Raw genomic sequence first — 14,825 nt, forward strand, 5'->3', positions numbered from 1 at the left:
TCTTTTTTAAATTATGCATGAAATCGGTAAATAGGCCATATAGTGACGCCTAAAAGTATACCGGTAATGTCCTCGCCTCAAATGATCTTAAAACGTACTTTTATTGAACACCAGCAACAGAAAAGTGAACTTTTAACTTAATACTTTGAGCTCTGGGAGCGCTCTATTGGAAGCTGCTGCTGCTGCAGTGCATGCTGGGACAGCTGTCAATCTCAAGAATGGACAAGTCTGCTCTGATGCATGCTGGGTAAATAGGGAGGGAAGAGAAAAACATCCTGGTACTTTGTCCATTCTCGGTCTGTTGTTCTTTTAAATTGGAACAGTGCAAGGGCTGAGGATGATGACGTTTCACAAGTACATGAGAACACACAAGTACACAGCTTGTAAAATGACAATTGTTACTGTAGGTATAGGTTAGAATAGGCCAAGCTACTTCCTGTAACATGATATATTTTATTTAAAACAAGCTTGTTCTTCGTTGAGTGACGTTACTCATGATTTATAGAGTAGCCAGACATTTCAGTCAAGTAAAGAGAAGTGATACTTCATCATGATTTTCATCAAGGAAAACCATGACAACCTCATTAGAAATCCTGCAGTAGGTTGTATGTATATGACAGACATGTTAAGTAAAGGTAAAGGTTTTCTCTGTAAATAGGGTTGCCAACCGTCCCTTGAAAAACGGAATTGTTCCGTATTTAGAAATAGAAGCACCTGTCCCTAATTTAGTGGAAAGGAACGCACTTTGTCTCATATTACTGTGAGAGTAAAAAAATAGTAAAAAAGCTCATGGAAAATGAAGCACAGGGGCACGTTAAATACAAAACTTACCGTAAACTTGTTCCCGGGCCCTGTCCTGCATTGTGATCACTGAGCTGAAGATATATATGTAACGATCCAGAATCCCCTCATCCCATTGATCCAGCCAAGTGCTGCTCACGGAGAAGATAGCGGGAGACAACAGAGCAGTATGCGGGACGAATGGAGTAATTTAAATGCTGACGCTGCTTTGGGGGTGGCGCACCTTCGACAAATATGCTCACAAGTTTGCTGTTGCACCAAAAAGGTGCAATATTTATGTATTGTTTTATATTAATTTTTACAGTTTGAAGTTAAGCAGGACAGGCTTATGTTTAAGATAATTATTTTATTCAGCAAAGTTTGTTATTTTGTATTAAAGTAAATTGCTGGATAATAATTTGTTTTCCATGTGTTCACGTCACTCACAAATATGCATCTATAGTTTTTAATACGGTGGTTAAAAAAATAATTTCACACACAAATGGAGGCTAAAAAAATCACCACACCAGGAGGGGTATATGGAGGTGTCCCTTTTTTTCAGGGACTTGGCAACCCTATCTGTAGAAGAAAGCAAACATTTAAATGTTCTTTAATTCTGGCAAAAGCCCCATTTAGTGTTCTTATACATAAAGTTAACTAAATTAACATTTTTAACCTTATTACTGTTTTAAAATTACATCTTAAGAAATAGTTCATATTATTGCTAAGGTTAGCTGCTAGCATTCAAACAATATTCAGACTGGAGCTAGATTAATTCTTTTGATTAAAAGCTTCATACTGGCTTTAAAGTTCTACTTAAAATCACGTTTTAAATATAGAATTAATGAATTGAATAGTGGTGATATAAAACCACAGAATGTGGTACACTTTCATGGCAATTAGAAGTCAAATCAAACTCAGCATTTTATAAATCACTTGTAAATGATTAACATAGTTACTATATCTACTGCAGTTAGGATACTGACTGCTTATAAATTGTCCGTAGAGTACAATGTGAACTGTTATAGTTGCTACAGAATGACATTTGGGAATCTTAGGGTTCTTGGGGAAAGTCTGACTCGGTTTTTTTGTTCCCATCCAGAACTCATGCACAAAGGTGAGGGGCATCTTTATCCGTGCAGTGGTGCCAGACTCTCCAGCAGCCAAGTGTAAGAAGCTGGAGCCTGGAGACCGGATCCTGGCTGTCAATGGAGTCAGTCTGCTTGGCCTGGATTATGACAGGTTGGAACATTATCAAACTTAGCAGAACACTTTATATATCAAACAGAAATCAGAACGAAGGGCTTTATTTACAGTACATTTCCTTTGCCTCTGTTAGTGGAAAGGAGCTGATCCAGTCATCAGGCGCCAGACTGAGGTTACTGGTGGCCAGATCCCACCTCATGGCTGCAGCCTCGCAGACTGAATGCTGACTCTACACTTTCTAAGGGACCACTGGACCACCATTAGCTCTACACAGGAGCACTGAGAGCTTGTAGAACATTTAAGAAACGGACAGATATGTGCTATGAAAAGAGATTTTGTTTTAAATGGTGAATGTAAATAAGCAGTATTTGTGATAGTAGCGATTGCCCAATATTGTTGTCTTTACATGACACCCAATAATATGGTCTGTTTGAGAATTTGCCTTCAAAAGCTTTAGTTCAGAACACAAAATGTAGTTATAAAAAAAGCCTTAAAATATATTTATCTCTTATTACAATATAAAAGTACAGTAAACATTTCAAAAAAAGAAGATAAATCCAACCTTTAAAGTAATTTTTCCACATGAAGACAAAAAGAAATTCTGCAATAACAAATACGTATTAAAGAAAACCTTGCCATGTATGTAAATGCTACCCTTGAGTTAATAACTTGTACAACCTATTTTTTCCATTAAGACAAAAAGGAGGTATTTATTTATAAAATTGCAAAGGGTTTGAGCCCAGGAGAGAAGGATCAGTTAGAATTTACTCTTGTTGATCGATAGAAGAATTTCCCTGAAGTTCTTGTGAAGGGAACTGCTAACTTGATGGTTGACACTTCCTCCCTCTCAAGAATCTAAGGCAAGATTTTTTTCAGGTTCATTGAACTACATACACAGTGTTGGTTAAAATCATTTCGATGTTACCAAACACCAAACATTTACATCTGATATGTGGAGATAGAGCATGTCATTTCACTATTATGTGGTTGTTATGGTGACTTGATGACTCCAAGGTGCCAATTTACGCCCAAGTTCCCCAAAAAGTGAGCAACAGGGATCTTTTATCTCCCTTACTGCCATCTTCACTGTGATATTTATCATCATCCAGCTTTCATTTTCCCAGTTGCAGCTTTATAATTACTGCTCTGATTAAAAATTCTTGTATCTCTAAATTTCTTAAGACCAACATGTATCTTCTTCTCCTACATATCATGTTTTCATTTTATAAATTTTTTGGTTAATTCAAGAAAAACGGCATCTGTGACACAAACCTGAGCTGTGGATTACCAACCAAGGGTTTCTAGGAAATCTAATGTCCATTTTTGTACTTACTAGGACTGAAATTATAATCATAATAATAATGCATAATTGATTATTTAAAACAATTGTCAATTAATTTGGTTATCGAATAATGTTTAACTTGAGTATAGAGACTGTAAAGCATGCCTTTAGCTGACAGAACGACCCAATTAGGCAGTAATTCTATAAAAACTGTAAAAAAAAAATACATCAACATTTTGTGTTTAAGATAAAAATAAAAACAATTTCTCCGTCTATATGCTGTGTCCAGAAGTAAAGAGGAAAAGTTTTAGTTTCACAGAGTTTAATTTAATAAAAACTCTTCTTTAAAGAACCTTTGGCTATTCGATTACTAATAATCAACAATTAACCGATTTGCAAAATAGTCGTTAGTTACGTTCATTAGACATCAAACAGAAATTGTTCTTAGAGATTTTTCCATTGTTTTCTGTCCAATATTACATAATGAAAGATGATCTGTACCAAAAGTATTGCTGTTTGTTGCTTAACGTTATCAGGAAGGATCATCATATATTTTGGAGGTTAATTTATTTTCCATGTGGAAATTATGTACCTATTTGAAAATGTAATTAGGTTTTCTTACTTTTGGTAAAACTTCCTTCCTTTCAGGTGCCGAGCCCATCAAAAGGACGAATCTTTGCACAATAATCAACAACAAATTGTTGATTAAACACTGAGTTTTCTTCTACAGTTCAGAGGAATAAAACAATCTCTTCCTTGTCTGCTTTAGCATAACACATTGGGGAATTAAGTTCAGCTGAGGCAAATTCTTAACAGATCTTTTCCCCCCTTACCTACATAAACAGAGCAACCAGGGATCTGATCACCTGATCCTCCTCTGGTCTTCTGCTCCACCTAGTGTCTGACCAAGAATACAACACATGGAGCCAGAAAATTTAACTTGTTTTCAGTTGGGACTATGGTTGGATGTTATCTGTATAAGTAAACACTTACTCAAACATATGTAATGCACATGTTATAGGAGGCGTTTGATTTATTAGAAATAAACATACAGTAGTAGCCATTTAAAATGTACCCTCTTTCCTTGATGGGCCCTTGGCTGGTCCATGACTGGTCTAAGGCTGGTCCCCTTTAATTCCTTTTTGAAACATCAATATTTGTACTAAAATATTCTTTCTGTCATGATTTGTGGACATTAGGATCTAAAGAGAAGCATTATCTCCTTGTCAGCCCCTGTAATTCAGTGAAAGGGTGGAGTCAGAGTCAAAAAATATGCAAGGGTCACCTCAGGGGCTGGGAATTTCACTGGGAGTTGGAGGGAAGTGGGCTGCCATTCGGCTGTTTTGAATGCCTGCTACTGTATATTGAATGATATAAAGACTCCTCCCAAATTACTTATTCCTCAGTTTTTAAAGAATGCAGGAGAGCCAAACGGATACTGTTGCTCTCTCAGTGAGTTCCTGATCTGCCCTCTCAGACAAACTTCATAACAGAGGTGCCCAGTAGGTATCTGGGTCTATCCCCAAACCTCCCCATGTGACTCCCACTGGCTTTATTTTAGCCCGTCAGATGAAGCCTCTTAATTAGGAAAAAATAATAATGATAATTTCAGCAGCATCTTGGGTCAAAGATCTCATTCTCTCAGTCACAATCCATCCTAATAATTTAGTTACCATAACTATGCAGACGACATACAGCTATACATTAAAATGCTACCAGGTAAAGATGAACCAATTAAAGTGCTGGGTTAGAAGAAATCAAGGCATGGATGTGCACAAATTCCATCTGAAGTATAGTTTTCGTTCCAAAAGAAGAGTTTAAAAGTAGTTGTTGAGCCGATCCCATTTCTTTGGCCCCGATACCAATTCCCAATACCTGGCTGTGTAGTATTGGCTGATACCGATATCATACCGATACCATCTGTTTGAAATTGATGTGTGTTCGTATATATAAAGAACTGCATACTACTTGGATGTAAAATAATTGCCGTCATGGCTTTATCAAGCTGCTGCCTACCTTTGTAAAGCAGGAAAAAGACTAATACAAAGTGAATCCAGTAGAACTTTTTATTGCCTACTTGGAATGGTTGACAATAGTTTAATAAACTTTTGGCTCTCAAAATGGTATCGGTGCTCTATTTGTTGGTATTCGTCAATACCAATACCAGCATTTTAGTGCTGGATCTGGGCCCCGCCCGATACTGGTATCGGGAGGCGCCCCGGTATCGGTGCAACACTATTTAACAGTTAGCACACAGTTTTAGTTAATATGTGAAAATCACCAATCAGGCTCTAAATGCAGTGTGTAGTGATGGACTCAGACCTGAATATTCAGAGGTACATAAAGACAGCAACAATCAGCTGGAGAACATCTCTGGGTTGAAATGACTAATTACTGTGAAGGATCTCGATGATGTGTTTTTCTTGAGTCAAATCACCTAAAAAGTTGATCAGAAAGCTGCAGTTGATCCAGAACGCCGCTGCCTGCGTCCTCAGGAAAACTAAAGAGGTGGAGCACATCACTCCACTTCTAAAGTTTTTACACTGGCGTCCCATATCTCAGAGAACTGGACTTAAAATACTTCTGTTGGTCTAGAGGTAGTAAACCTTTTCTTGCTGAGCCCACCACCTTCATTCCCAAAAGAATTCAGCCACAAGAGAATGCGTATTTTCATAAAATAAGCAACTAAAATTTCCTTTAATCATAAAATTAATGCTTTATAAGGTGTAATTATTTTGCAATTTGACAGAATTTTACATTGCTATAAATATATATATAGTTTGCCTTAATCCAATCTCTAAAAGGGGGATTTATTCATTTAATTTCTAACATGCAACCCTTGCTATTAAATTATTTAAATGGAATAAAAAAATAATAAAAAAATCAGCAGTAGAAGTTTGTAGTCCCACTTTTTGTACCTGCCAAATTTGGGTTCTGCAATTTCAGTATCTTAAAAGATTTTAAGATACTGACAAACAGAATAAAGGTTTGAAAAATAAAAACAATGTGTTTTCATTTGTGATTTAGATGAATTATATGGGTAAAGAGGCAAGTTACCTAGAAATGTAAAAAAAAAAATAAAAAAAGAAAAGATAACAGGAAAAACGTTTTATTAAAAACAAATGGATTGTTCTTGAGAAGATACCAACTTCATTTTCTCATTTTATCCATTTTTGGGGGAATCCAAGAAAAATGGCATCTGTGACACAAACTTCAGAGTCATAGAGCTGTGGATTACCAACCAAGGCTTTTTAGGGACTCTGATAATCTCTGTTTTTGTATTTACGTTGATTAGATATCCAATAGAGAAATAGTTGTGAGAGATTCTTCATATTTTTCTTGCCTGGGATTTATTTTCCATGTGGAAATTATGCAGATTGTTAAAAATGTGATCAGGTTTCCACGTTTTGCATAGTTCTTCTGGACTTCCTTACCTGCAGGAGATCCCCCTGGAGCCAAGGAAAACAAAATGACAAATTTTTGCACAATAACAGACGACAAATTGTTGATTGAATGCTGGAAATTCTATGACAGTTCAGAGGAATAAAACAATCTCTTCCTTGTCTGCTTTAGCATAGCACAGTTCAGATCTAAGTTCAGCTGAGGCAAATCCTCAACAGATCTTGTCCCCCCTTACCTACATAAATAGAGCAACCAAGGATCAGATCACCTGATCCTTCTCTGGTCTTCTGCTCCACCTAGTGTCTGACCAAGAATACAACACATGGAGCCACAAAATAGCAGCAATCAAGACACTAACTACATTTATGAGTCCTGATCCAGTTGTCCAGGCCTCTCTGTGCTTTTTAGAATTAATTTTAAGATTTTTGTATTTTGTTTGCAAGTCTTTACTTTAAATGGTTTGACTCCAAATTTCCTCTCTGAGCCTCTCCACCCCTCTGCTCCCACTTGGTGCTGCTGCTCCTGGAGGTACTGCTCCAAAATTGTTGAATGAGCTCCTCCTCAAAACAGTATAAGGCTCTCTTTGTTTATGTGTTTTGTGTTTTTTTTTCATTGTGTTTTTTTTTATTTGATTTTGTTGAACTTAAATCATTTATTTTACCTGTTTTATTTCAAACTGTTGTCTTTTTTCAATACCATTTCTTCCGTTGGTTTGTGCAGCACTCTGTGGCAGCAGCTGTGGTAGTTTTAAAGGGCTCTATAAATAAACTTAAGTTGAACTGAGTTTTACACAAACTTATTTAAGTCATCACCACTGCTGTAAACAAAAAATATATATATTTTTATACACTTAAAAAAAATTTCTTGCCTCATAAGAATCCCATGAAGCAGACCTGCCCAATTTACCCACAGTAGCAGCCATTCAAAATGGCCCTTCCTGGTCAAACACCAGCCGAATGGCAGCACACTTCCCTGAAACTCCCAGCAAAATCCCCTCCAACTTCCAGACCCTGGAGTGACCCCCCTCTCGCAATTTTTTTTTACTCTGACTCCACCCTTTCACTGAATTACAGGGTCTCACCAGGAGATATCGCTGCTCTTTAGATTTTAATCTCCACAAATCATGACAAAAAAATATTTTAGTACAAAGATTGATGTTTAAAAAGGAATTATAGGGGACTAGCCAAGGGCCAATCAAAGAAATTGGGGACATTTTGCTTGACAGTTTACAAACCCTTCCATTAAAGAAAGAAAAACATCAGATGCCAGTAAAATAAATTGAAATTGACAAAGGTAATGACAAATTAAGAATGATAAGAAATGGAAATCATGACAGTGATTTTTAATACAGACAGATAGACAGATAGATGATAGATAGATTTTTTTTATTGTGTTAAACTATGCTTCCCTAAACATAAACTGATATCTTGTAGCCCTTCTTAAACAAATTCAACAAACTTTCATGCTTATAGGAAATGAAAGGATGGTAAAAATGTCTGTGTGCTCAACTATGCGTGCATTTATCAGTTCTGAATGTCCTTGTGAAAGCTTTGTTTAGCCAAAGAAAGACGTCCTTTCATTGGATACACATTGCTGAAATATCTACTGTAAAAGAGAACAAAGAGCACACTGTCAAAAAGAATAGACTGAGGCAAAAAAAAAATAAATAAAGGTAGGTTAGGCTGTTAGCAACAACATTTACGGCACTAGTGGCTCATTTTTTTCTGACAGTAAGCTGAGCCAGATTTGAACCCGGGTCGGCCGCATCGAGGACTAAGGCCTCCTTACATGGGTTGTGTGTGCTAACCACTGCCAAAGCACACCCATCAGATCTCATTTTTTACCTACCGGTACATTTTTTTTTTTTATCTGTCCTTACATCTGCTTTTTAAACCAATGGCTTTCTTTGCCTCTTAATAAAAAAAGAACAAGGACCATTTTGATTATTCTTTGATTTGGTTGCAGTTACATGTGGCCTCACCCATACATTTAGCTGTTACTCATACTTGACTTACAGTTACTAATGCATCGCAGGAAATAGTCTGGACTTCTGGAGTTGGTTCAGGGTTCTTAGCCTAAAACAGAGCTTTAAAAAACTATTAATATCTTCTCCATATTTCCTGCTACATTTACGTTCCTAACTTTAACTCTTTGGGATTACATGTGATAGACCAATAAAATCTCTGAAGTCACCTGTTCATGGGGTACAGACCATCATTCTTTAATCTAATCTCAGTATAATGCAGCTGTGAAGGCCTTGGAGGTTTGTTAGAGAATAGCAAAGATTAAATACCATTATGCTGCAATGTTTATACCAGGGTTAGATAATGAAACGATAGCTTGGCCTTGAACATCTCAGAGAAAATGGTTTAAAGAAAAGAAAAATTAGAAAAAAATCAACCAACTGCCAACCTATCAAGGTGGGATCGTCATCCTCAGCTAACAGGCTGGGCATCAAGAGCCTTAATCTGAGAAGAAACTAAGTGAATGTTTGCTAACCTGGCAGAAGCTGCAGAAACCATACACAGCTCAGGCGGAAGAATCTGTTGACATGTTTTCGTGCTCTCCACAAAGCCACTGTTGATAGAAAAACACAGGAAGTACTGTTTGCAAGTTGCTGCAAGCCTTTCAGATGGGAGCTAAATGTAACTATTTGGTCTTCATGGAAATGAAACACCTTCATTCATTGCTAATGCCATTGTTATTAGGCTTTAGAAGAATGTGTATTTATGAAAGCCATACTTAAGTTTTACTTAAGTTTTATTACTCAAAGACTGTCTATTTAATTTATGGCTGAGTAGAGGTTGAGATCTGGGTTTGTTTTTATTGCAGTAGGCATGTTTTTTTTTATCATGTTTCTTCTAGAAACTTTCAGTTAGATCTAGCAATCCTGATATCTGCACAATCAAACTAATGTTTACACATTTGCTGAGAAAACCTGTTTATTTCATTCAATTCTGTGACAATCCTAAAAATATCCTATGTGGCTTATGCTGAAACTCTCAAATTATAAGAGTATTCTTATTAATAACAAACTATAAAGATTTTGGTCTACAGATGAGATCGAATTTAAACATTATATAATTCCCCTGAGCGATTGGCACCGAAACCAGTTCAGAGTCAACCTACCCTGATCACAATGTGAACATAGAGGGAAACTAAAACACGCACATCTGTATTTTCCAAATAAATCACTGAAAACAGAACAGATTTTCATCAGGTCCTCGTTAAAAAGATACAAACATATTTATACACGATTGCTGTTTAAATTAATTTATGTACCTACATATTAGATACATTAAATGGGTTTAGCAGCTGGTTTTTATATTTAATTATATCAGAATCAGAATCAGAATCAGAAATACTTTAATAATCCCAGAGGGAAATTACTTTTGTTACACGCTCTAGTTACAGTTTTACATGATATATACACACATCCAACTATATATATAGGTTTCTAGATAATTGCAGAGACAAGCTCACCCCAATAAAGACATAAAAACGTGTTCTTAAAAGAGCATGAATTCTGTATTTGTTCTTTTTAATTTTAGTATATTGCTGTGAAAATTAGTTGCTTTCTTAACCACCATTAGGGACTTCCACATTGTATGAGTAAATATCCTAAATATTCTCTTAGCACTTCACTATTAAGTAGGCTGTGATGACGATTGTTAAAATACCATGCATGTAGAAGAAGCATAAACTGATTCAAAGACTGGGGAAGGTTGGATTGACCTTCTCTCATCCATCAGGATAGCAAATTTTCCCAGATTTGTAAGTGTAAGAGTAAATAGGTGTGTGTATATCAAATTTGTACACCTATTTTTTCATGTAAGTATTTGTGTGTACATTGAGCACAAATTTGCAAATACTCAAAGTTACATACAGATAATTTCTTGTGAGAAAATGCAAACCTCTCTCTTATAGAGGCAATGATATGAGATCAAATTCTGTGTATTCTGTGCATCCTTTGATAGGAATTTGTTTATGTAAAAAAAAAAAAAAAAAGCACAACAGAGCTTTAAATCTGGGAAGAACAGTGGATATTAATGATGGAGGACAGTGCTAATATATGTGCGGGTCAGATAGGCATATCATTATTTAGTGGAACAATTCACTCTCCAATTATATATTTATTATATAGTTTATTTTAATGGTCACTCTGCAACTATCCAGAAGTCTTTGACTCAACATCTTTCCAACAGGATTCTGAACAACCCAAATTGCTTTCTGACACTCGTAAACTGACAACTTGTTCTGGCAAATAAAGACAAGGTGCAAAGAAAGCATTTTATTTGTGGACAGTCTGTAACTTTCTGACAGCTAGAGCTTTAGCAGTTAATTTCCAGTGGGGGTAAAGTCTGCTCTGTTAGTGGCAGCTTGCTTGTTATTCTGATGAAGCATGTAGCAAAAAGTAGGAAAAGCTTCCTCATCTTCATTAAGAATGACTCAGCTGCTTTTTCTGTCTGTCGGTATTTCCAAAGCTGATGATGTTCCATGGGTTCAGCAAGGGGAATAATTGAGCTCTTGCATTGAATGCTTAGGACTAAGGCTGCTATTGCTTGAATTAAACTATGAAAGAGAAACGGGAGATATTTAGCATCTGGGGCCTGCAAACCCCAGAATATACAGAAGGACATTGAAGAAATATTCTGGAAAGTCAGAAAATAAGCAAATAACCTGACAAATATAGTAGGGTTAAAATTAATTTCTACTGCATCCCAAAGTATAAATACTAATTTCTGGAAGAAACTGAACAACAAGCAATTATGATCACAAAATGTAGAGGTAACATTGCGTAGAAAAGTGCTTTTGCCGACTATACAAATCCACCTAGGTCAAATTCAAACTTCCAAAAGGGTTTGAAAAAGACTTGAAAAATGCTGCTGCACTGCCAAAAATTCATTTTGCATTTGGAATTTAATTTGAAAATATATATATATAAATAAAAATTAAAGGTTTCACAAATAATTGGATGATTTCATCATCTTCATAAAAAAAGTTAATTAAAAGAATCTGAATCAGTTTTTTAAGTTAGAGAAAAAAAGAAAAAAAAAACAATATTGAACTTGTACTTTCAATGGGCCCTCTTTTAGAAATATCTGTTTTTGAGATTGTATTAGGACAAAAATGCTGAACCATAGGCAAGCTATATGGTTGCCCTTTGCATTGAAGGATTTTTAGGCACAGCCCAACTTAGCTGTTGACGCATGCATATGTAATATGCATATGTTTTGTTTTGTTTGTTTGTTTGTTTTGCTCTATGTTGTACTTCTTTTCTAGAGAGCTTTAGTCCTAATTTGATAAGCACCATCCATATGCTTGTCTGCTACTTAATGATGTCCAAAGACTAAAGGCTGTCCAAGCTCAAAACATCAGCCTGGGGCTCCTCTCCTACACTCAACAGTGTTATTTTACTGTTGATCCTGCAAAAGGAGAAGGGATAGGAGCTAGGAATAGGAGGTAAAAGCTACAATTTGATGTATTCTAAGTCAGACAAATAATATATCTTATGATGATGAAAGGCAGAAAGACCTAGAACTTAGCAAGAGAAAACAGGATATTGCGCATAAACACAATGACAATGGGAGAATTGGCCAATGAACACAAAAAAGCTAAGGGCTTAAAGATGATAAGTACAGAATTTATGCTCTTTTCAGAGCTAGATTTTGTGTTATATGGAGAAATTAGAAAATTATATCTCTGCAAGTCATCTAGGAGTCTTCAGTGAAATCATAGATAAAGAACTATTTTAATAAAAATGTATTAAATAAATGATTTATGTAGATATCAGTACTTGTAAATATCAATTTTATGCAGAATGATTATCGATAAAAGTAGGTAAGTAATGACAATGGAAAAGATGTTCGCCCCAGAACTCAAAGCTGAAAGTATTTTATCCAAGGGTGTAAATTTGTAATGAAAGTTGGTGGGGACACAATAAGGCAGAGGTCACGGATTAGCGGAGCGCGGTCCGGATCCGGACCCACCTGCTGGCTAATACGGACCCAGCCTGATTTAAAACATTTATAAATTACCGCATGTTGTCTGACGACAGTGTCTACAGGTCACCTGTGCCGCTTCTCCTATATGTTTGGCTCAACCTGGTGTTGTGAAGCAGGATTCTCCACCATGAATAAAATCAAAAATAAATATGAATCCAGGCTCAGAACGAGCACCTCGATATGTGCTTTAGAATGGCTTACTCTCCATTCAAACCCAGGTTTAAAGCCTTGCAGGGCAGCATAAAGCCCACTGCTCTCATTAAGACAGAAAAAGAAATAAAAACAACAAACTGTCAGTTCAGGTGTTTTATAAATTAAGTCAATCAGGAAATTGTCTGTATACCAAACTATTGTTGTTCCCTACTTCAAAAATCATTTTAGATTTTAAAATAGAAAAAATTTCATTTTTTTATTATAAAATTCAATGTATAACATGATGCATAAACACCTGATTTTATTTCAGTGTCAAATTCTGTTTAAAGTAACAGATTATAATTAAAATTGTCTCAAGACCTTTACTGGTTGATGATATTTCTTTATTCTGACCCTGCTGAGTTTTAATTGGTTCCCCCTGCTATAAGGATTGGGGATGATGAACCTGCAGTTACAGGATTTAAAGGCTTTTGTTAGGTTATTGTATTTAGCTAAAAATAAGCCCAAACAGAAATTTGAACGCCACACATTTATTCAGTGCTTTCATATTGCTGAGAATGCAACAATAACAAAATAAAAATATTATAATGTACAGATAGACTGGTTCCTTTGAGCAGCTCTTTTGCAATAACTCAGAAACATCAGCAACATTAATAACAAATAAAAACATGAAAAAAAACTGAGATGTTTTGCTTTTTTTTAAACCAGCAAAGAACACACTATTTAAACACTTGCTTTTGTCAAACTTATTGCATTACAATACAAATTTTCAAGGCTACCCACACTCTGTTGCTTTTTTTTGGTTGAAAAAGCTCCGTATGTCTGAACACTTTTTCGTTGGCATTTTTTTTTTTAAAGCAACCCGTCTACTCCTTTTTTATTCGAAAGAAAACCTGAAGTAACTGCTGGTTAATATTAATGAGTGCTACTGTGTGTCGTCTCTCCTCCAATCAAGTAGCTACTGATTAAGCGGTGAATAGCGACAGCCAATCATGTTCTATCATACAGTGACAAACGTGGAGCTATGGACATAGGAGCCAATGATATACCAGTAGGCGGGACTCAGGAGCAGCGGAATAGCGAGACAGAAACACTGACTGAAAACTCTCAGAGCACACAAAGCCGGGCACATCCTGAGGTTACTGGTGTTGGCTAAAGTAAATGAGTCGAACACAAATGTACCAATTATTGGCGGGGACTGTTCCCACCCATTTCAAAGTTGGTGGGGACATGTCCACACCAGTCCTTCAGAAAGTTATGCCAGTGATTTTATCCACTATACCTTTTATTTAGAAAGCATGGATGTTTAAATATATGCATCTATTTGTTAGGAATGGCTGTAGGAAAGTTTAGTTTGTCTCATCGTTGGGTTGACCCTGAGGTTCTGGCACCTATCCACTTTGGGCCACCCCTCAGCAGTGATGGGAAACATTAGTAACGGTGTTACCTTTTTTTAGTAACGAGTAATCTAACTAATTACTTTGACTATAACTATAACGCAGTTACCATTGCAGACACCCCGTTACTGTGCGTTACTCAGGTCGCACAATTAACCATTTTTTCATGATAGGACTCGTGCGCGCCTTGTCATGAGAGAAGGGAGGATGAGAATGGCTGATGTATAGTGAGATTCCGTCTGTCAGTTGGGTAGGTGGGTGTTTCCGCTGGTGGGTGTTAACGTACAGCATACACAGAGAGATGGAGAGTAAGGATGACTCCAGCAGATGGAAACACCGGTGTTACGTCGAGCTGTGTTTCCCCATCAGATACGGTTTCCCCTGCATCTCCGCAAAGCGCAGGCAGCACGATTCACCGCGCAAGCGACAGGAAACGCGCATACTCGCTAAAGGCGCGTAACAGCCGCCCTGTGCTTGCGCCACAGAGGAACTACAGAGAGTGTGAAGGATCGCATGTTAGCCTATATGGAGAAAGGGAGAAATCTGGATGGATGGATGGAAGGATGGATGGATGGATGGATGGATGGATGGATGGATGGA

General features: G+C 36.6%; 1 protein-coding gene across 2 annotated transcripts in view; it reads left to right on the forward strand.

Moving 5' to 3' along the window:
- The window catches only part of LOC107102633 (ras-associating and dilute domain-containing protein-like), a 43,435-nt gene extending 40,088 nt beyond the window's left edge, over positions 1-3,347 (forward strand). For both annotated transcript variants that reach the window (XM_015402013.1, XM_015402014.1), the window contains exons 17-18: positions 1,883-2,022; positions 2,120-3,347. In XM_015402013.1, the coding sequence (XP_015257499.1) occupies positions 1,883-2,022; positions 2,120-2,213 (234 nt within the window). In that variant the 3' untranslated portion in view covers positions 2,214-3,347. The remainder of the gene's footprint in view (positions 1-1,882; positions 2,023-2,119) is intronic.
- Positions 3,348-14,825: the final 11,478 nt, after the last annotated feature.

This window comes from Cyprinodon variegatus, unplaced genomic scaffold, assembly GCF_000732505.1.
Source record: "Cyprinodon variegatus isolate N-32 unplaced genomic scaffold, C_variegatus-1.0 Scaffold1285, whole genome shotgun sequence".
NCBI lineage: Eukaryota > Metazoa > Chordata > Actinopteri > Cyprinodontiformes > Cyprinodontidae > Cyprinodon > Cyprinodon variegatus.